We start from the raw sequence: 23106 nt of genomic DNA on the forward strand, positions 1-23106 counted from the left end.
TTGGTAATTTGGTTCTTATTTAGGTAACTGTGTTCAAGAAATATTTTCAAAATCAGTTGTTGGAAGAAACGTACCTTATTTAAAATCTTTCTATCCAATCATTCCAATATTTTTCATGAATTTTTCTTTTCGTCATCTGAACAAATCCAAAAACAACAAACAATACAGAGATGGAAACTCTGTATTGTTTAGATCGTCTGATGCCACGTTTTCATTGCCGTGTATATACAGTGTGAGATAAAAAACTGCAAAAATGTCAAACGCCATAATTTTTACATTTCTTTTTTTAATTTTATTGAATAAAAGCAAAAATTTCGGAAATAGCATCAAATTTTAGAATAACTTTAGATTTGTTTGAATTGGTCGCTTTGACACGAATTATGGTCTTCAAACGGCCAATGAAACCGTCACACGCTGCCCGAATGTTGCTCTGCGGTATTTTGGTTCATTCCAGGCGAAGCGCTTGCTTGAGGTGATCGAGACAATGGGAGGAACCTCATTTTGTAATCATTCATGGGTGGCGCGTGCTGAGTGCGATGATGCTGAGTACTGTTGGAATGTCCAAGGCCTGCGGCCAAAATTTTTGCGTGCCCAGGGCTTTATATATTCGATAATATTCGGCATTTATTCTGTTATGGCGGCCCATACCATCACCATGGCCGGCGCTTGAGTTCTGGTGGCCAACCGAAGGTGCACATTTTAAGCTGACCTCTTTGGCAAGTAAACACGATCATTTTGTTTGTTTACAAACTGCTAGACAACGAATGTTTTCTCATCGGAGAAAACCAAATTCGCCAGCTCACCACTTTCGGCCAAGCGAAGCAACTCTTTAGCTCTTTTGAGTCTATTTTCTTTCAGCGGCGGTGTAAGTTTTTGCACTTTTTAGAATTTCAATGGCTTTACCCCGAGCTCATTTTTTAATATTTACCGAACGGAATATTTCGATATGTTCAGCTCACGAGCCATTTTTCGGCCACTGCGACGCGGTTTTTACTTTTCGAACCATTTCTGTTGATGTTACTGTTTCCTTCCGTCCACTTCCTTGACGTCGGGCTACGCTGCCAGTATCACGGTAACGAGCGATGGTACGAGACACGAATAATTTTTGTCTGGAATTTTTTTACCAAAATGCTTTTGTACGCTTGTGAACAATATAATGAGCAGTCACTGGAATAATTTTAACAGCTGTCGGACTAGTGGCAGCAATGACAGCAGTCTGATGTTGTTTGCAGGTTTTTCATCTCAACCTAGTACGTGTTCCTTGTTTATAACTTTTCGCTCGGACTGCCGATAGCAAATTTATAGCAGCGCTGCTCACGAACAAAAACCCGCTCAACAGTCAATTTCCCTTTGGTTCTGGAAATCATTAACAAATCAGTGTTAAAACTTTATTTCTGTAGCTTCTTTAATTCTTTTGGACCATCATCATATTTAAAACTATGTTTTTTTTTTGTTTCCCAGCAATATTCCATAGTTTATTATAACGTTTGTTGTAATTTCGGAATAAATCCAATTTAAAAAAATGGAGTTTATAAGTAATTGTAAAATTGTTCTATTTATTTTCGTGTGTGTGTGTGTTTTTTGAAGTAAAATATTTTGTAAAAATTAGGGACAATGGACTTATGAGATATGACTTCTTTAGGAATAAATAGCAGGGTTTCTTGTCGTAACAATAATGAACTGGGGGATGTTGTTAAAGACGAGGAAATAATTATTTTGGCTTTATTCTTAAAATACGTATTATTAAAAATAATTAACAACTAAAAGGAATTCTAATATGCTATATATAATAAAAACGCGCACATGCAGCAGATGCTCAATGCATACATCTGCATGTACGCGAAGAAAGCTATCACATAATTAATATAATTAAACCTGATGATAAGTGTTAATACAATTTATGAGTGTAATTAAATAATAATAAGTAGACGATAAACTAAATGTATTCAGTAGTTTCAATGGAATGTTCGTTAAAACTGTTCTCTCTGAGTTGTGAGTAAAGAAATAAATTTGATCGACTAAAAAAACATTGATCGTTGAGATATGAGACACGTCTTCTTTAATGTAACCAAAAAGTCTTTGTTCCAGGTCCCACTTTCCCCTTCTAAGGTGTGAGTGGGGGCATTGAGGCAGCGCCACGCTCGCAGTTTTTACTCCTTCTAGGCATCTCCAAGTGGATATCAGCCAAACCCCATTAGATATTTTGGCAAATAAACTATGGAAGTTAAAAGGCTGTAGCTGAATTTGAAAGGGGTGGATGAGAAATTAATTAATTCGTTCGGCGGCTTCTTTAAAATGTGAAATTTATTCTTTTAGCTGAGTTTATATTATTTTTATTATGTAATTGTTGAATATTTACAAGTGTTTGATACAAAAATTAAGCCACAACCAAATTGTTAGAACTAATTCCATTTGCCAGAGTTTAAGCCCAAAGCGATCAATATTACACAAAGGATATTATAACGTCAGGTATCTGCCATTCCGTGGTGGTTGAGATAGCTTCATCCGTCTCACCTGCTCCATAACTAGAATCAAGGCCATAGTTTTCACTGTTCAGTCATTGGGAAGATTTGGAGTTTTGTGTTAATACCAATTCGGGGTGTTAATGAGGGGTTAGTGGGCCTTTGGGCCACAGCCTACATATGGGCACACAGCCATTCGCCGAGAGAATGGGCCACATTATGTCTCCCAACCTGCCCAGGAATTGCTGTACGTTTATGTTGTGCGGTGGTCGTTTAGCGGATTACGATGGATTAATGAAAAGATGGACTATGAGTAGCAATAATGATATTTGTTATAAAACAAGTTGCACGGCACTTAGGGTAATATTGAGTCTGGAAGAGAAACATATATCTATATTTTTGCTAATATATTGTAATTTGACCAACAACAACAATAACGATGAAAAGCCATGGTTAGTGAGAAGCAATTAAATTTTTTCAATTTATACGACACAACACCAATTTCACATGATTCGTTTCTTCCGATTTTTCCAATTTTCCAATGTGCACACATATAAGATGGTGGTTTTGTTCGATGGGGGGTGGGAAAACTATGTAAAGAGTACGTACGAATTGCTGAGGCCACGATATATCCAGGATTTCCATGACTTGCCAGATTCATCGTCGACCTTGGCCTCCAACTCTGAACAGAAGTGTCGCCGATCATGGGAACGTCCGCTCTTGGCATCGCATAGTATCCGTTTTCGACATTCGGCATCGCATGTAGGTCTGACAGGTGAATTTTTCCAATAGTTCCTAAATTGAATCGATTAACTATGTGTAACAGATGAGGCTCTATCTCGATACTCACTTGTAATACAAATCGAATAGTTCCTGATTTGCGGTCAGCTCACTTATGAGATTGTCCCAGTCCACGGGACGCAGTGCCTTCATGTTGTAAGCCGCTCTGGCCGTATACAGTTTGTACCAAATGGGATAGTCATAATGGTTGGCCTCCTTCAAATTCATTATCCATGACTCGTGGTCAACTACCAGACGTGTGGTTGTGTCATGATCACCATCCACATAATAGATGCGATAACCGGGATTCAGATCATAATAGGGAGAAACGGACGGTCCAATGTAGGCAATGTTATTTGGATGGCCTTAGGGGAAGAGAGTAAACATTTGAGATTAAGATAGTTTTGAGATGAACGATGATCGCCTTTGGTCTGAAGAACTTACTCAAATCTGCCGGATCATAAAACATTTCGAATTCATCGAAATGGGTGTGGCCATAGAACTGTGCCATAATTGTGTTCTCATAACGGGAAATGATTTTGTAGAAATTGCGAGACCATACCTTCAGACAATCAGAGTGGCCCGGAGGTATATGGCCAATGACATGGACCTTTTCATTCGAAAATTCGGCACTTTGCAACTCATAAATAAACCATTGGAGTTCTGTTGCTGGATCGGTGGAATTTAAAAGCAACCACCTGGACACAGAAAGTAAATGGATCAACCTGTATTCGTACTCACGTTTCCAACTTACCAATTTTTGTTGTTGCAGTAGTTCATGTTCAGGGAAATGATGCGGAATCCAGGCCTAACCAGCACCGAATAGAAAGCACCACGCCGCACGGTGTGGGAAACACTTTGAGGCAACCAACGACGCCATTGGACGTCAAGTTCATCATATAGCCAGGCTATTGAATTTTCCACCTGATTCACATAGGGTGGCGGAAAACTGTTGACCGGAGCACTCTCATGATTGCCCAGAGCTGGAAAGATGGGAACGCCGGGGAATTTCTCCGTCATCTGTCGTACTGTCTCCTTAATGATTTCCAAATTCTCCTGCTTCGTTTGGTTCCACACATCGTGAGGTGGTAGATCTCCCGTCCACAATATGTAGTCAATATCGCTGTGGGTATCAGCTATGTGCGACAGCATATTATCGACGGTGCGTTTGGGAGTGTCGCATTTACGATAATCACCCCATTTCCCTGCTGCGGCATTGGGATTTGCCGGCCTGCCACTGCTCAGCCGACAGCAAAGCGGCTCATTACAGTCGGCATTTGACCCCTCCACATAGTGGGGGTCATAGTGGGTATCGGAGATTTGTAAAACTTTGAAAAACGGTGCTCCCTCTTTGGGTACAGGAACTTCCATTACGGGAGGTTTTGGTACCGGGGGGAAAACCACTTCCCATTCGTGATAGGGATTATAGGTGTCCTCGCAACCATCGCCAATGACAAAACTACAAATCTCGTTTGGTCCCAGGGGAGTTCTTTGCAAGACATACACCACCTCAGTGCCGAAAAGGTTTGCCACACCTTCACACACCCGGGGACTTTGGATGTTCAGATTTGAACAGAACTGATAGATCATTTTGATGATTTCCCCCTCCGTCTTGCCCGTATGGATGTAGTGCAACAGAAGCCCGGCTCCCGCTTTGCATGCCGTACACGAGACTTTGGACAAAAGGCTATGCTCGATCTCATACGACACCTGTTTCAAATTGAATAGCTTCAAGGCCTTGTCCACGAATGGAGGATAAGCCAAACCGTCGGGCGTGTTGTCATACCACAGCATGCGGGACTTAGAGGTGTTGTTCTTAATTCGCTTCAGTCGCTCGAGGAATTCCTCGTCGCTAATTGAGGCTTCGGCATTGGTGCGGTTTTCCAAGTGTTTCAATTCCACATGAGGCACAATGCTGCGTGGTATCGAAAGTATTTCCCAATCATCTTCGGGTTGTGTCCAATTTATCGATTGTCTGTGTGAGTGAAATGTTGGAAAAGCTATGCAAGGAAATGTTTTAGTAACGACTACTGTGCTGGTATCGCGTTGAGATACATACCTTGAACTCCCGCCACTGTCACTAGGACCATCCACGCACAGATGGTCTGAGGTATTGTCATCTTAATGGTGTTGGTGTGTGTGTGTGAGTGTTAATATCCCGTTGTTTAATACTCTGCACCCGGCTTCTGCTCCAAATGCTATAACTAAATCTAAAACAAGAGGAAAACAATTATTATTATTTTTTTTGATTTATTTTTGGAATATCCAGCCAAGTCGCTAACCGACCAACTGACCGACAATAATTACAAAAGTTTAATTACAAGTCAAAAGTTCTTTGCCCGAATTGAGTGGCATGTTGAAAATTCCTTGTGGCTTAGTGGCAAATAACACAGTTCTATGCATTTATTCTTTTACTTTCACGCTTAGGGCAAGGAAGGGACCGACGAAGACGACGGCGACGATGAAAAACAGAAGGGAGTTGCATAAACCTCTTGAGATTTGTCGAATGGTTTTCGGAAGAAATTTAAAAAAGAAATGACTTGACACTGCAACAATAGACCAATGGCTTGAGAACGTAATTCGAAAGTGATTCAGGAGTGAATTGCACAAATTTGAAGTAGGTGAAGCTAAATGTGACTTAGAACAAAAGAGAACCCATTGACCTACATTTCATGTTGTATGAGAGGGGGGGGGGGGGGGTGGTCATTTAGCTCGTATAGAAATTTATATTGTACATGACATACTCATCCGCAGCACTGATTTTTTTCACTTGAACACCAGCATCATTTCAAATGGTGGGAAAGGAGTTAGTTGAAGAATTATGTGATTTTCAATAAAAAAGAGGTGTGTTGGGATTGGTAATCTTACTTTTCTTTTCCTTTTCTTTAATATTCGAACATAAATAAATATCTGTTTCAGAAACATTGACTTTTCATAACAAAGAAGAATTTTTATTCTATAAAAAGTAAAATTTTATTGAAATATTTTGTTGTTGCAAAATGGTCAGGCTTTATCCCTATATTGTTGTTTTTATAAAAACAACGTTTGTTTATTGGTGGAGAACGATGGTAATGTTTACCAGGGGGTAAGGCAGGGAATACCTAGGTTTCGGAAAGAGCCACCAATCCTCATCAGTTCCCTTGTTTTTTTGTCTGGGATATTCTCCCCAGAAGTTATTTTAAAAATAACTTCTATGACAAAAAACATTTTTTAACCAAGTGACGAGATCATAAGCTCAATAGAAGAGGAACCAAAGAATTAAATAAAACTAAAATTCTTTTGGCAAGTCTTCTAAATCTTACAACCGCACTTATAAACATTTACATCTTTCTCCACTTGTTATTGAAATATAATTACATTTGAGAATGTTTTAATTAATCTACAAATGTAGAGACAACACATTTGAATTTCATTTCGTGCCGAGATCAAATGCAAAGCTTATCAGCTTCCGTGTAATGCACTGTCACCACACACCACCGCTACTGCTGTTGTTGTTGTTATTTAAACATGTTTACCAATTATAACGAGATAATGAAGTGAGATTAGAAAAACGTATTTGAGTAATTTAATTTGATTTCATTCGACTAGAACATGACATCAAATGAAAAAAAAAAAAAATAAAAAACAAAGGACCGTATGATTAATGTGTTGAGTGTTTGTAGATAGATTCATTTTATACTTCCCTAACTGGCCACGCCTTAAAGCAACGCCTTTAACCGATTTTCCTATAACTTGACCTCTTTACACAGAGATCAATAGTTTGTAGTTATTGTAACGCCTGCCAATAAAACAAAATATGAAGTGTATAGGACTTGGGTTTTAGTTGGCTTAAACCAATTCATTTTCTATGCCAGGACCATTGCCACATAAGTGACGTCATAAAATAAATAGGCTTTGCCTCGAATGTTCTCTTTCGTTTCTGTCATCAATGGAAAAGCTCTATCTCATGTTGACGTATTTTAGTTTAAATTTAACATATTAGCCATTTACCGAGACATTCCTCAGACATAAACTTCCTATTCGCCAATTTGTTTCATCAGTATTCTAAGCATGTTAATGTAGGCTTAAAGAATATTTTTTTTTAAATTTCGACGCCATTATTCGTGGTAATTGATTATTCACCATAAACTCAATGTATGTGTTCCATAGCCAAATCTGTTTCGGTTCCACAAGTATTATGTTTTGGCCCAGATAAAAAATCATAGTAGAAGAATACAGGTAGACGCATCAACGCCTTGGAACATTGATGTGTCAAAAATTTTAAAATGTTCTTTTTTTTTCAAAAATAAGTAGATTTTAATATATTTTCTTATACGACGTCAATCGGAGGTTGTTATGACATGCACATGGTAGAATTAAGAAGGTAAAGTCATACAACATCTCATTGTCAAAATGTATATTTATAAATCCATTGTACATACAGGGTGAGAGGAAAAAACTGCAACCAACTTCAGACTGCTGTCATTTCTAAGCCACACGCCCGACAGCTGTAAACATTTTTCCAGTAACAGTTCATTATATTGTTTACATGCGCAAAAGCATTTTGGTGAGAATTTTCCGGAAAAAAGTTATTCGTGATGGAATTCAAGCGTGATAGTGTGATTCCTCTTTATATATGACTGGAAAACCACAAATGGCTATCGTTAGAGCATTCCAGCATTTAAATGTGAATAAATCTTTTAATGTCTCGTATCATCGCTGGTTACCGTGGTACTGGTTGCGTAGCCCGACGTCAAGGGAGTGAACGGAAGAAAACAGCAAACAGATTTGAAAAGTAACGAAGCGACTTGATCGAAACCCGCGTCGCAGTGGCCGAAAAATGGATCGTGAGCTTAACATATTCCATTCGGCAAATATTGAAGAATTCGACCATTGAATTTCCAAAAAGTGCAAGAACTTACACCGCAACAGAAAGAAAATAGACTCAAAAAAGCTAATGAGTTGCTTCGCTTGGCCGAAAGGGGTGAATTTGGTTGGCCGAATTTGGTTTTCTCCGATGAGAAAACATTCCTTGTTTAGCAGATTGTAAACAAACAAAATTATCGTGTTAACTTGTCAGCTGAAAATATGCATCTTCGGTTGGCCTCCAGAACTCAAGCGCCGGCCATGGTGATGGTGTGGGCCGCCATAATAGCCAGCAGATCTTGGACTTTCCCACAGGACTCATCACTATAGCTCTCAGCAAGAATGATTACAAAATGAGGTTCGTTACTTCATTTCCAGCCCACAATGGCCACCAAAATCTCCATATACCAATCCGTTGGACTGTTGTGTCTGGAGTATTTTGGAAAGCAAGCTTGGCACTAAAAAATACCAAAGTGTCGATCACCTCAGGCAAGCGCTTCGCCGGGAATGGGCCAAAATACCGCAGAGCAACATTCGGGCAGCGTGTGTGACGGTTTCATTGGCCGTTTGAAAGCCATAATTCGTGCCAAAGGTGACCAATTCGAACAAATCTAAACTTATTCTAAAATTTGATGCTATTTCCGACATTTTTTGCTTTCATTCAATAAAATTTAAGAAAAATGTAAAAATTATGGCGTTTGACTTTGTTGCAGTTTTTTTTCATCTCACCCTGTATTTTATTTTTAAATCCCAATTGCATACCTTTTGACAAGTCCTATCAAGAATATCAGCTGGTCTTATCGGATAATCTTTGGTTTTTCCTTTGCCAATATTTATTGTCGTGGTTCAGATATTCGGATTAATCAGGTTAAAGTCTTGCATGTAAACGTCATTTTTAAAAGCACAACATTAGGGCATGCTACCAACTGTCATGTAGACAGAGCTATGATATGCTGTCGTTGTTGCTGTTGGTTTATGCAACAAAAAATATATCTACATCACGAAATAATACCCTTCCTGGGAAGGTGGTCTTTGTGTTTGTAATAGCAATTAATTGCGTCTTCAAGCATCTTTTGTTGTTTAGTGTAAAGTGTAAAGGTTTCACTTTTCAAAACAATGTCGTTGTTTGGCGGCGACATTCAATGTCCAAGCCCTTTCCTTTACGTTCATTCGTGTGTGTTTGTGTGGAGAGCCGGACGGACAAAGCTTTGTAACTTTTCTAAATAAACTGGTTTTTTGCACGACTGCCTTGATTCGAAACGCTTTTTTGTTGTCTTGTGCCTATCTTCTCCTCGTCGTCTCTATGATAACTGACCACTGTGACTGACTGTGCGTACATGTAAACAACCCATCCATTAGCACTCGGACAAACAACAATAGCAACAACACTACATGGTCATTTGCACATGAACTTGTATGAAGGATTGTTACGATCGCCAAAAGACCTGACACAATGACTCAATGCTGAAGAGGTAAATTTTGTGCAAGAACGAAGTTCGTACTTCAGTTTCAAAGGCACTATCAAGGCAGGTTTTAGCATTCGCTCTCCTGTATTCGTTTGGAATGTAAAAAAATAACAGGTGTTATTTAGATAACTATTCCAAATATTTGTTTCATTTAAGTTCGGTAAATTCCAACTTTTTAGCTCCGTTTTGTCAAAAGGAAACCCCAAATAGCCAAATCAGTTTCAACAAGTAAAAAAACTATAAGTTCGGCAGGGCCGAACTTTGAATACCCTCCACCTTTTGGAACAAATTTGGTAATTTGCAAAAAGAAAAATAAATAAATAAAACAAATGCTGTTAAAATATTAAAAATACCGAATTCAGTCGTTATATTAGGGTCTATACGACGACGTGGAGCTGCATAGGCAAGTTTTGTCATAAGCCATTCACTCATCATCAAAATACCGAATATCGGGAGGAACCATTATGTGGCGGCTATACTAAAACGGGGACTTGCACAGACAATTTTCTGTCATAGGCTGTAGTATCCATTACGAACTTCAAATACCAAAATTGAAACAATTCCGGTGAATAATGTCGCTTAAACCATCAAAATACCGAAAATGGGGAGGTACCATCATATGGAGGCTATACCAAAACGTGGACCTACATGTCCCATTTTCAATACCAAAAGTCTTGCAGACATAATGTACACTTGAGCAAAATTTTATACTTTGTGGGGTCTAAAATGTATATTTCAAGGTAAACAAACGGAATGACAAAACCTCCTTCATACTATGGTGGAGGGTATAAAAACGTAGCAAAATATTGAAAAATGCCTGAAATCTGGGCATTATATGACTTGTATCCATGGCAAAATATGTTTACTACCAGTTACCAACCCTTTCTCTATTTCTCATAAAAATACCTCAATCAGTAAATGGAACATCTATGCTTAACCCTGGCCTCATACCTACAGGTATACCTTACCTATCAATTCGTGTTTGGAATTCAAAACTTTCTAATGTGATTCTGATTATGATATCATATCCAAATGGAGACAAGTTTGTTTTCATTATTCCCAACAGATTGTAACGGACACGTGCCTATTTGAAATAACAACAGCTTGGCAACCCTATTCGAAGTCAAAATGCCATATAAATCATGTAATATTTATGCGCCCGCCAACTGAATGAAAATGTTACAACAAAAAACCTGTTTTGGTTTTGTTGGGTGTTCTGTGGGTAATGCAACCAAATAAGATAATACATATTAACAATAACAACAACAACAACAACACCACCACCAACAGCAGCAGCAGCAGCAGCGACGTCGAACTTCAATGAATGGGAATGGGAAACGAACAGGTCACCACACCACACCGCACTGCACCGCGAAATGGCAACTGAAACAAAACAAAACCCAACCGCGCACCACAGCCGTACTTTGAGTGCTTCAATACTTTCACTTTCGTTTTCTTTTGTCGTTATTTTTCTTTTTGATGTTGTTGTTGTGTTTGTGTCGATCTTTTGCTGAGCCTCCGCCCGCCAACGCTCTCTTTGGCGGTGTATGTAGCGTCGTAAACGGACGGATGGATGGCCGGATGGATGGATACACGAATTGGTGTGATGTCTGATCGGCTCACACGAAACTATTAAAACTATTGTTGTTGCTGTTGTTGGTACTATCAATAGCAATGACACTGAAAATGCCACTTGTAATTATTAGCCCGGGGGAAAGGTGTTAAATAATGTCATAACATGGATAGAGGCCCAACCGAGTGCGCTGATGAGCCGCCACCAGGCATTGCAACTGTTTTGCTCTTGGCCAAAGCTTGGTAATGGCCTTCTTATGTAATAACAACAAACATGGTAGCGTGATAAGAAAGTTATGAAATTGGTAATTGGAGTGTCTTGTCATCTGTGGCTGAGAATTTCACCTCCGGTATTTACGCATTTGCTCCAATAAAAATCGGCTAATCGCTGATGAAATTTGGGGATGGTTTGAGGGAATGTGGAATTTTGTTAATTTCTACCTACCGCAGAGGTTGACTTTTTTCGAAATAGATCGAAATTAGGCAATTCGAGCCTCGTCTTTGTGTTATGGAGTCCTAAAGCACAGAATTACTGCAGGTCTATTCTGTAACTTTTATCGATTGAAAAATTATACTAACTTATTTTGTTGTTGTAAAAAAAAAAAAAATAAACACATGACATTTTTCAAAAATAAGCGATCTGAAAATATGAGTCTCCATATGGTGTTAAAAATTAAAAAAAAAATTACAAGAAATTAGCTGGAGACATAGAATTAGGCCAGTAATTACAAAGTGTTGCTTCAGAACTCAAAAGTTCAGCAAGTGAGAGCGATTGAAGAGAGAAAGTGTGTGAATCGAGTTTATGAGAGTTCACAAATTCTTACTCAGTTTTTGGGCAGAGCAATGCTACTGAAATAGAATTAATTATTAAAAATAAAAAAAAAAAACAAATAACAAAGCAGTAAGATCGGCGGGTCGAACTTTTAATACACTCTACCATTTGAAATTTTTCAAAAAAATAAAATCCGTTAACAATTCTGTTAAATTCTTAAAAATACCGAATATAGCCGTTATATTGGAGTCTATACGAATACGTGGACCTGTACAAGCAACTTTTATCATAAGCCATTACAATATTCAAATACGAAACTTGAACAAAAAAACAGGTGAATAATGTAAATACCGAATATAGGGAGGTACCGTTATATCGGGACTATTTGAAGACCTGGACCAGCATAGACAATTTTCTGTCACAGGCTGTAGTACCTACTAGGAACTTCAAATACGAAATTTCAAACAATGTTGGTAAATATTGTACCTAAAATCGTCAAAATACAGAATATAGGGAGGTACTGCTATTTGGGGCCTATACGAAGAGCTGGACCTACATAGACATCCATTACGAACTCTAAATACGGAATTTGAAACAACTCCGGTGAATAATATCGCTAAAATCATCAAAATACCGAATATTGGGAGGTACCGTTCTATGGAGGCTATACGACGACGTTGGCCTGCATACGCAATGTTTTGTCATAGGCTGTAATAACTCTTACGAATTCTAAATACGAAGAACTTCGGCGAATAATGTCGCTAAAATCATCAAAATATGGAATATCGGGTGGTATCGTTGTATGAGGGCTATACAATATAGTGGACCACCTATAGACATTTATCTTCAAGGGGGTAAAGTGCTTCGAAAGAACTTCTAGTACGGATTTTTAGACAATTCCTTTGAGAAATGTTGCTTAAATCCTCAAAATACCGAATATAGGGAGGTATCGTTATATGGGGGATATACGATATCGTGGACCGATATTGTCCATCTTCGAACTTGACCTGTCTGCAGATTTGTGCTTACATTTTACAAAATCCATGGAAGAGCTCATATCTACTTTGAGGCTGATATTTGTAGAAATTACGCGTTAATATCAGTATCAGAAGAAAATTCGTGGAAACTGTCTGGAAACAGGACTCGGTCACTTCACTGCTTAAATTATGTATTAGCCGTGGATAATTTGTAAATTAAACTGAAAATCATTTAATTTATTATATTTTTTGTTGTTGTTGCTGCTGCTAATAGACCATCATATACACATGACATATGTATTTCATTTGTAATTGTTCCGAATTTCGTTGAAAGAATGGCTTCAATTTGCCAATTATGCCAATGTTACTACAATTTAATTTACTTTTTTGTAGTCGTCGTCCGTATTTGGATGAGTCTTTTGTTGTGTCCGTATGTTTGTATGCCCGTGTGTGCTTTTTTATTTGAAGCAACATCAGTCGGTTTATTTGCTCGCCTGATGTCAGTCGCCTGCAGTCCACAATCATATAGCAATCAATGTGTGCTCCAACACGGACGACGGCCCCTGAATAACAGACAGCAAAGTTACGTCCGTAAAACTGTTGGTTACCCTCGTCCGCTGAAGGTGTGAATGTGCGACGTATCATATTAAAGTGAATCATGACATTCATTTGTTATTTTTATTCGAATTTAAAAATATATTCAAATTAAAACGAGAACAAAAAAAGGCACGAATTCATTTGTTAGCTTTGATTCGGTGGTTTGGTCATAACTGATTTTAGGTTTTTTTTCCTTTTGTTTTAAAGAAATGATCATTTTTTGGGTTGGTTCTAAATAAAGGAAAATTTCAAATTCCTGGGCAAATTCGATTGAAGATAGTTGCGATAACATACCATTCAAATTTAACTATGCAAATTGTGTTAATACAGATCTATGTGAGTACTGTTTTGTTACCCTTATGCCTATTTTAGAGAAATCTCACCTCTTATCTTTCAAAGCTTCAAATAAAACAGGGCACATATTCACGTCATTCGAACTTCACTGATCGGACTATGTAAAAGTACACATAATTTAATTCCAAAACAAAATATTAAGCGATCAACAATCTATGGCCTTTGGCCTAATAAAATTCCAAATGCCAGCGATGAGTTTCTTATCAAGAAAAAAAAAAAACAAATGGCGTCCCAAATTGGCTTCTTTGTTCCAATTGTATGATTACGACAGAAATACAAAATTGTACAATTTACTTTCGATTGAATTGAATAACATTCGACAAAATCACAACTGACTTATTTGACTATAAAATTGGTCGGTAAGTGGAATAAAAAAGAAAGTATTTTGCACTGCTACGTTTTTGGTCTGTTTGTTTAACCATTTTAACTCAAAACGGTGGCAGACGGTCACATTCCGGCGCGGAAGGTAATGTGTACTTACAATACACCATCACGCTGCGACACAAATGTAAACGAACTTGAGCAACGCTTCGAGTATGTCATCGGTTGGGCCATTAACCAGTCGAAACAAGACGCACTATTGACAAGCCCAGCTAATTATGGCCGGCCAATTCGTTGTGTATGGCAGTGAGTTGTCAAAATATAAAAATTTCAGACACGTTCGAAGAGGTTAACAATAAAATTATTTTCTTATTTTTATTGGAATTTGGATGGAAGATCGATGTTAGATGGTTTTTGTGTGTTGTTGTAGAAATAGAAATTTTGAGATTATTTTATGTATGTAAATATCCTGGCTAAGCTGCAGGTGGAATAGTAACGATATATGTACATATGTTTGTTTAAACGGGTCATTGACCTACTTCGTTGTAAGGGACATATCTAACTTTACTGCAACAACAGACTGTTGGAAATATTAAGTAGTTTGATCATGCCAGGCAAACATGGAATAATTATTGGATACAATCAGATCCGTGAAGTTTTGAAAGTTACAGCACAAGACTTTTGGCAGACAAATTAAATTTCTTAAAAACAATGAATAAAAAAAGTAAAAAAGCAGCTAAGTTCGGCCGGACCGAACTTTTAATACCCTCTGTCATTTGCAAGGAACTTGAAAGTTTACAAAAAACTTCCGGAAACTACTTAAATGAAAACTGTTATATGGAGCTATACGAAGACGTAGACATGCGTACGAAATACTGTCGCTAAAATCAAGAAAATACCGAATATCGGGAGGTACCGTTATATGGGGGCTATACGAAAACGTGGACCGACATGGTCCATTTTCGAACTAAACCTGCCTACTGGTAAACTATGCATGTATGCAAAATTTTAGCCTTCTATCTCAATTCGAAAGATGGAAAGATATTACACGTATGGAGCACAATAAAAGTCTAATCGGACGAAGACATATATAGAAGCTATATGCAAATCCGAACCTATCTCGATAAAATTTGGGAAATGTATTTTTGTGCTGCATTTGATATATGCATATAACGGCTGTGGAGTACAAAAATATCAAATCGGATGAACATTATATATGGGAGCTATAGCTTTATCTGAACCGATTTCGATCAAATTCGACATACTTATTTCCAGGCTTAATTTGGTGCATAATAAAAGGCAAATCGGACGAAGATATGGATGGGAGATATGTATACATTTTGACCGATTTTCTCCAATTTCAATAAGGTTTGTCCTTCAGTCAAACAAATGACTTGTGGAAAATTTTATCTAGATCGGGAAATAAATGTGGCCTGTACTTTGTTTACAAAAATACACGGACATGTATCGACATCGACTCATAATGTGATTCTATGCAGGCCATCAAAAGCAACTATGGGTCTATGTCGTTTCCTTCTGCCTGTTACAAATAAATTGCACAAAGACATAATACCCTAAGTGTGGTGTAGGGTATAAATATAGGAACTCGATCAAAAATTCGACAGACGTATGAGTTCCACTTTTGAATTGTTAATAAAATTGATGTTCAAAACTGCCAAAAATGTACGTTAGCGACACTGGGTATATGCGTATTTTCTCTTCTCTCATTTCGTCAGTGATTTTGAATGCGAATTCTGAGTTAGGCTCAATACACTCACTCTCAATTTAATAATGCCCATCATTGCTCAAAAGTCACAATTACTCTCGACGCTCGCTCTCAGCTACTTTTGCTCGACGTGTATCACCAACCCCTTTGATTCCCATTATATCATTCTAGACAGCAGTTCATAGAGCTTCGCCAAAATGACCCCAAAGGTTTTTTTCTGAGTTATGCACTCAATTGTCTTTCCATAGTTGAGCTTAAATTAATCCGTTTAGTTTGTAGCTTTTTATTGCTTTTTGTTTTTGTAAACAAATTGGATAAACATATTTTTTGTTTACAACATCAGATTATCATCGTCATCGAACTCAATAAATTTGTGTAAACAACAACAACAACAACAACAATAAATGCAATGAGAGAAAAGCTCAGCGACAATATTCCATCACACCCAACATTCTGGAGTTGCTAACTCAACATTTGGTTGTGTTTTGGCGTCAAACAGCCATACACACACACAGACAGACATACATACACACATTTTGAAAGCAAATGCAATTATGATACCAGTTCAATATTGGAATGTTATGACATTCTCTAACAACGATTTTGTGATGTTACAACCAGTCAGGCTAGCCTGTGTCTAACAAAAACAAAAATAAAGGAGAAAAAACCCGGATACGGAAGGAAGGAAGTTGTATACAACACACACAAGCATGGACACTGTCATACATAGACAATTTTGGAAAATGTAATTTTCCACTTAAATTGCTCTGTGAGCGGTGAGTGAGAGAGGGAGAGAAGGGGGGGGGGGGGGGGTTAGGAAGTCAAAAGGTCCCTGTGAAAAACAATCCCTTTGGCAATGCCGGAGATACTGTCATGCACTCGATTTGAACATTGTCCCTTTGCTGCTGCGGCTGATATCGGTTGCACATTAACACGTGGGTATGTGTGTGTGTGTGTGACTTAGATGACCTGCATGCCATGGATTGGGGTATGGGGATTTAGATATGGTCAAATGAAAAGATTTAAAAGGCAACTTAGTGAAACTAGAACGAGAAGGGCAATCTTTTACAAATGCAGAGAGTTTATTCATTAAAGTAGTAGTAGTTGCTTTATTTCAGGCAGTATGTTCGAGACAGAATGTCTGGTATAAATTCATGCACTAACTAAGAGAATCTTCTGGGTCTAAATTATCATAAAATATTATGAAATCTTACTCAGCTCTTGCGGAAAACAAATTTCACGCCATTCTAAGACTTCATTGTAAATGCGAATCATGTTAATTCCTTGTTGCCTTATTTTGTTTAGATTTATAGAACTCGATCGCCCCGCAAATCAATTTGAAACTGTTATAATTAGCAATAGCCGTTTGTTGTTTAACCTTGAAACTATGTGCGAAATAACTGATACGGGCCGATGCTAAAGCAATCTAAGAGATATTCGCTTCTGTCACTGCTTTTGACGTAATTTATTCTTTGTTCGCATCGTAGTTAGTAGCGATCAATAGCTTGAATGGAATGCCGTGTTTTGCCTGATCGCTTCATTCTCACAGCATTCAACTTTCACATTTCTGTTTCAATTTTGTGTGAGTCATTCCAAGACAAAGAGCTGGGCTTGTTTTTGGAATGGCCGCATTTAACAATTTGTGAAACCTTAGTCTGACAACTTAGGCCAAATTATGGGACGAAGAATTGTGGCTTTAAACAGAGTAATGTTAATACAAAAATTATGAAATTAGTTTTGCTGCAATTCGGAGTAGCGAATTGACTTCATTTAACATTTTTAATAGATTATAGTTAGATTAGCTTAGTTATATGAGTGTGAGGTAAAAGTACTTTTGAATAAACAGTTTTACGGCCCTGGTCCGTTTGTGCTCACGACATGGATTCTGTTATGTCCTTTTCTGATACCAATATTCAATAAACAATGGTTAGTTATCCATTACTTTTTCGCCATATCAATGTCGACGCAGAATATACTATTTAGACCACTTAAACTATGCTCCAAACTTAATGTTTTTCACTCAAACATAATATCGCAATTACAGCAAAATTTACTTCATGAAAAGTTTTGTAAAATCCAACCAACCATATCTTCCAATCTTCCAATTTTTATTTCGTCGCATTGACATGACATCACCATATTTTACCCGGCATCACAAACAGCCACCATGGAATGCATTGCATTGTGGCTGGCCAAAACCATTGTGGTGTAGAGCAAGGACATGCAGCAGTAGTACTATTATCCAAGTTTCAATTATGACCGGGAGGAGGAGGGGACGACATAGTGTCATGATCATCATCCAAACCCACTGAACAGCATCAATATCGACATCAGTATTTTCTTTGGAGGCTTCACAGGGCAACATGTCCATCAACCCTTGGTTATTTGTCAAAATCAATATGATATAGTGCTGATGTGGGTCTCGGGAGCCCCAACACTTCCCTCCATATCATTCTGGTCATGCAACATTGTAAGTGAGTGTAACATTCACACCACGTTCACCCATTCAAAGCTGAGGCATATTTCAACACACTTTCAACTGGTCCCATCCAACCAAACTTCACTGGCATCATTCTTTTTTATCACCCCTCTCCCGCCAACCCTCAAAACTAACTTCAACTGGCATTGCTCTGTAGCCATCAAGCGTTTTTTTTTTTTGCCTAGTTTGTTCTTTTGCGACATGATGTTGTAACAATGATAGTGTCAGGCTGTCTTGTGACATAATGTGATGATGCCAGGGTTCGAAGACCAACACACAAACAATACCCGATACCCGAACATAACAATAATTTTGTCCGGGGGGGAAGTTGCTCAGCCAAGGGTAGATAGGACAAGAGATGTGGTCTTTTTCCAACAAGCAGCCAACACTTGTAATGGGTGTTTGAGTGTGCCTCTCTGTGTGTCATACAGCAGTGGTTCAACATGTTGCATTATGACGATGATCATGTTGTTGCCGGTCGGTCGGTTGGTCGTTCGGTCGTATTGAATACGTGTCATTGCCGCAAATTGCATTTTAGCCTATGTAAACATGGACGTTCGGAGAAAAGAAAGCTTTGCCGGGGGTTATTAACGTGTCCCAAAGGAGGAGGAGCATGGTCCAGTCATCGCCTTCCAATCCTTGTTATTATCAGTTATTTTTGATGTTGAGATGTTGTTGTTGTTGTTGGTGTGTTGACGTCATTGCTATTGCAAATTAAATCAATTTTGATAGATTGTCAATGTTTGTTAAATGCAATTACACTCACACACACACATACGTACATGAAAACACATAGCTATCGGGACACAAACTCATACTTATTTTGTCCCTGTATCAATAAAGATGTTGAGTGTTATTGCTATCCAGGAGGGGTTTATTCACTTGTGAAAATATTGGTCAAAATGAAATTAAAGTTTAAATCCAATAAAAGACAGTTTTATTTTTTTTTTTTTTGCTTTTTTTGGCAAAGGATGAAGGATCACGTTTGGTATGCGAAGCATAAAACAAACAATATTTTTGTCAGTACTTAAAGGAATGAAGGTATATGAGTGTATGTGTGTGCGTATCTGAGAAGAGCAGGGATACTTTTCCAATGACAAAAGTTTAAAGTGGTGACTGCCACAAAACTGAAAAAATTTTAATTTTTCGAGAAGAGAGAAAAAAAAAAACAGAAAAGAAAGTCTAAAAGTCGGGCGGGGCCGACTTTATGATACCCTATACCCTTTTGCAAATTTAGTAAAGTAGTAAAAAATACAAAATATAACAAATCGGATGAACAATATATATGGGAGCTGTAGCTATATCTGAACCGATTTTTACAAAATTTGACATACTTGATTCAAGGCTTAATTTGGTCATAAGTGCCAAATTCCATCCAATTTGGGCTAATATTACACGTTTGGTGCAATATAAAGGGCAAATCGGACGAAGATATATATTGAAGCTATATTCAAATCTGAACCGATCTCGATACAATTTAGGAAAGGTACTTCTGTGCTGTATTTGATATATTTCCCCAAATATCGTTATTACAGAGTGCATATTACGGCTGCGGAGGACAAAAATATCAAATCGGATGAACATTATGTATGGAAGCTATGGCTATATTTGAAGCGATTTTCACCAAATTTGACATACTGGTTTCTAGGCTCTATTTGGTCGTAAGTGCTTAATTCCATCCAATTTGGGCTAATATTACACCTTTGGTGCACAATAAAAGGCAAATCGAACGAAGATATAAATGGGAGCTATATCGAAATTTTGGCCAATTGCTCAAATTTCAATAGGATTTGTCCTTGAATCAAACAAATAACTTGTGGAAAATTTCATCTATATCGTGTAATAAATGCGACCTGTACTGTGTTTACAAAAATGCAGATTTCGATGTTGCCCTGCATACATAACACCTGTCATTAGAGAGATGATAACTCATAAAACATTTGAACGATACAGTTTTAGTTCATAAAGGTAGAGCAGGATATTTTCAAAAAAATGTGGTGTCAATATCTCGGCATTTTTTACTAGAGTTTCTGCCTCTCCTCCAGTAAACCGTCGCTTAAGCAAAAAGGTTTCCAGCTACAATGCATTACGAAGAGGAGCATGAATTCTATGGATTTTGTATCGAACACTATGTAAATAAATACGTGTTCGAGTTATGTCACTGCAGGTATGTGTTACACACCTGTTATTGTGATACACATACCTACTTTCAAAAATATCGACATTCGAATCAAATTGCAGATTTTCAGCATTGATTCAATTCCTTATTCGATTATTGGAATTTTCGGCCCGTGTGGAAATTTGTGATTTACTTCATAATCCCACATAGTAAAAGTAAATAGTTCGATTTATAATCTCGAGATCCTTTTCTAGTTAAACGAATTACATATTTTACAACTGCAAATAACACCGATACATGGTTGAGTGTCTTTGCTCTCTCTCTCTATACCGGTGTTGCTTCAAACCCAAAACAGCTGTTTTGAAAAGAGTGTCTTCCTAGTCGCCGAACAACTACTGTGTACATATGACCAACATGTAAACGCACAAGTAAATGTCGTAAAAATGTCGTCTTCTGCTACGTTAGCGACTAGAGCCAAAAACAGAATGTGGTACCTGCTTCTGGGTATTGGCAGTTTGTTAAAAAGTGAAAAGCAATAAAATTCACTGAAAAAATGTCATGAATACATTTGCATGAAAGTTTGAATAAAGAAACGGCAACGACAACAACAATGAACACCATTGTAATATGTCTGTAAACTCTTGGTACCTATGGTGTTTTTTTGTTCCACAGTTGCTAGAACTTTTATTTGAAAGCGGTTGTTGTTGGCGCCCAAATCCAAAAGCTAAAACAAGAGTGAAAACTACAATCACTTGTCGTGTTTGAGAGGAGAGTATGTTTTGCCATGTGAATGCAAGAAAATGTGTGGTTGTTTTGCCGTATACAGGGGTCGGGGGGTGATCTCCAAGAGTCTTCAGGCACTAACATGTTCATACATATATGTATGTATATTTGTTACACATGTATACAGTTTATAATAAATTTCACTATTTACATTACGATTATTTAAACCGAATATAGAGATATAATTTGTTGTTTACCTCCTCTTCGGGTCGTCTGCTGCGCCGGAATGTCTGCTGATGCTGTTGCACTTTTATAATCTCTTGTATTTATTTAGAAAAATAACTACATCGAAAAACCCAGCAACTGGTCGTCTGCCTGACCAAGCGATTTCGTCCGTCCGTCCGTGTGTGCGTGCGTGTGTGTGTTGTATTTTTTCTTTAGTTAATTTAATTTTTTTTTGTTGTTCGATGTCCGCAGGCAAATCTGTAGCTTCTTCTTTAAATCACTTTATCGCACTTTGCTTTGCATACATTTATGTTTTAATATTTGCTTTGATTTTGTGTGTTTCTTTTTGTTGTTGTTGTTGTGTGGCTTAATTCACTTTTATTATGTGTTGTGGTGGCTCTTTTCTTCAATCCAAATATTTATTAAACCAAAATTCATATTTGCTTGCCCGACAGCACCATCAGAGAAGCAGGAGCAGCCTTTGTGCACTCTTCGTATTTTCGTTTCAACATATTTTCGTTTTGTTTTCACATATGACGAACAGGCAGACAGGCAGGCTGACAAGCAACGAACGAGCGTATCAAGACCTCAATTTTCACTTTACCGCTATGTTTACACTTTGTTTTCGCTTCTTTAGCACTGTTCACCGTTTTCCGTTTCCTCACAACGTCCGCCTCAGAGTAACCGCACACAACTGATCGTGATCGTCGGTGTTCGAGAGACCCGACCATGTAAACAGCAGAATGCACATCTGGTTCAAACTCACCTCAGTTGTGTGGTGAGGTGAAAGCTTGATAATTCAACACTTGTCATAAATTGAGCTTGAATGAAGCTTAGCCTGTTAGTTGGGCCAAGACAGATGAGCTCTTTACAGAGAGGTGGCTAAAGAGAGAGAAAGTGAGAGTGCAAGAGTGTGAATTGAAATTGTAATGACCGTTTGGTGGGATAGACAAAGAAACACACAAGAAAATATGTAATATTTGTATTTGATAGGGGGTGAATATTTACAAATACCTGTATTCCGAACTTTTTTGTTGATGTTTTACTGGAACATTCATTGGAAAGTTGTTTTTTGACATATCTTTTGCGAAAATGGGTGAGATGATGAAAGAGAAACTCCTAAGTGAATTTAAAATGAATTTCCTGTGTCGAATTTTTACTTTTTTTTCAAACAAAATTAGCTCAAAATCTATTTTACAAAATAAAAATTTGTTCAAAATGTCAGAGTGCATACTTGCCTCTGAAAGGGTCTACGATTTTAGACGCTAGGTCCCTTTGGACCAAATCGAGTTCAGAGATGGGCAATATCGGTCTACTCCTTCTGGTACCTCCCCTGTCTGGCTGCTGGTGCTCAAGATAATTCTCGAAGGGAGTAGCGGATTTGGTCTAAACTTGGTATATCGAAATATTAGTATCAAAATTAGATCGAGTTCGGAGATGGGCAATATCGGTCCACTCCTTCTGGGGAGGAAATTAAAAAAAAAAAAAATGCTACACAGAAAGAGAAAGGATCATCCGATGTTGCTCCAACTTTGCAAATCCTAGTACTTGTATCAGTGCTAGGTCAAAATTTTGAATAATTATAACTCTTATAAAATGTGATGCAACACGAAATCCATTCATTCAGACTTGGCACATCTTATTATTTCCATCAGCACAAGAACTGTTATAAGGATGATATAGATCGA

At 37.8% G+C, this 23106-nt stretch overlaps 1 protein-coding gene across 4 annotated transcripts; it reads right to left on the reverse strand.

The window, feature by feature from the left end:
• Positions 1–1536: 1536 nt before the first annotated feature.
• Positions 1537–22131, reverse strand: LOC131802866 (sphingomyelin phosphodiesterase-like). Of its 4 annotated transcripts, none has more exons than XM_059123586.1 (7): positions 21451–22131; positions 5302–5452; positions 3997–5242; positions 3687–3940; positions 3313–3607; positions 3072–3257; positions 1537–2238 (listed from the first exon to the last, which is right to left on the reverse strand). In XM_059123586.1, the coding sequence occupies exons 2-7, from the start codon at positions 5360–5362 to the stop codon at positions 2181–2183; spliced, it is 2100 nt and encodes a 699-aa protein (XP_058979569.1). In that variant the 5' UTR covers positions 5363–5452; positions 21451–22131; the 3' UTR covers positions 1537–2180. The 4 variants fall into 4 exon arrangements, with proteins under 4 accessions (XP_058979569.1, XP_058979568.1, XP_058979567.1 ...); XM_059123585.1 differs by lacking the exon at positions 1537–2238 and adding an exon at positions 2318–2525; XM_059123584.1 differs by lacking the exon at positions 1537–2238 and adding an exon at positions 2318–2549.
• Between the last annotated feature and the right edge of the window lie 975 nt (positions 22132–23106).

This window comes from Musca domestica, unplaced genomic scaffold (genome assembly GCF_030504385.1).
Source record: "Musca domestica strain aabys unplaced genomic scaffold, Musca_domestica.polishedcontigs.V.1.1 25, whole genome shotgun sequence".
Taxonomy (NCBI): Eukaryota; Metazoa; Arthropoda; class Insecta; order Diptera; family Muscidae; genus Musca; species Musca domestica.

What these genes read in the sequence shown, in the direction of transcription:
- LOC131802866 (XM_059123584.1), bottom strand. Translation starts at nt 5,362, where the DNA reads ATGACAATACCTCAGACCATCTGTGCGTGGATGGTCCTAGTGACAGTG. An exon ending in TACTGCAACAACAAAAATTG is followed by an intron (nt 3,941 to 3,996) that starts GTAAGTTGGAAA and finishes TTCTGTGTCCAG; the next exon opens with GTGGTTGCTTTTAAATTCCA. An exon ending in CTATTCGATTTGTATTACAA is followed by an intron (nt 3,258 to 3,312) that starts GTGAGTATCGAG and finishes GATTCAATTTAG; the next exon opens with GAACTATTGGAAAAATTCAC.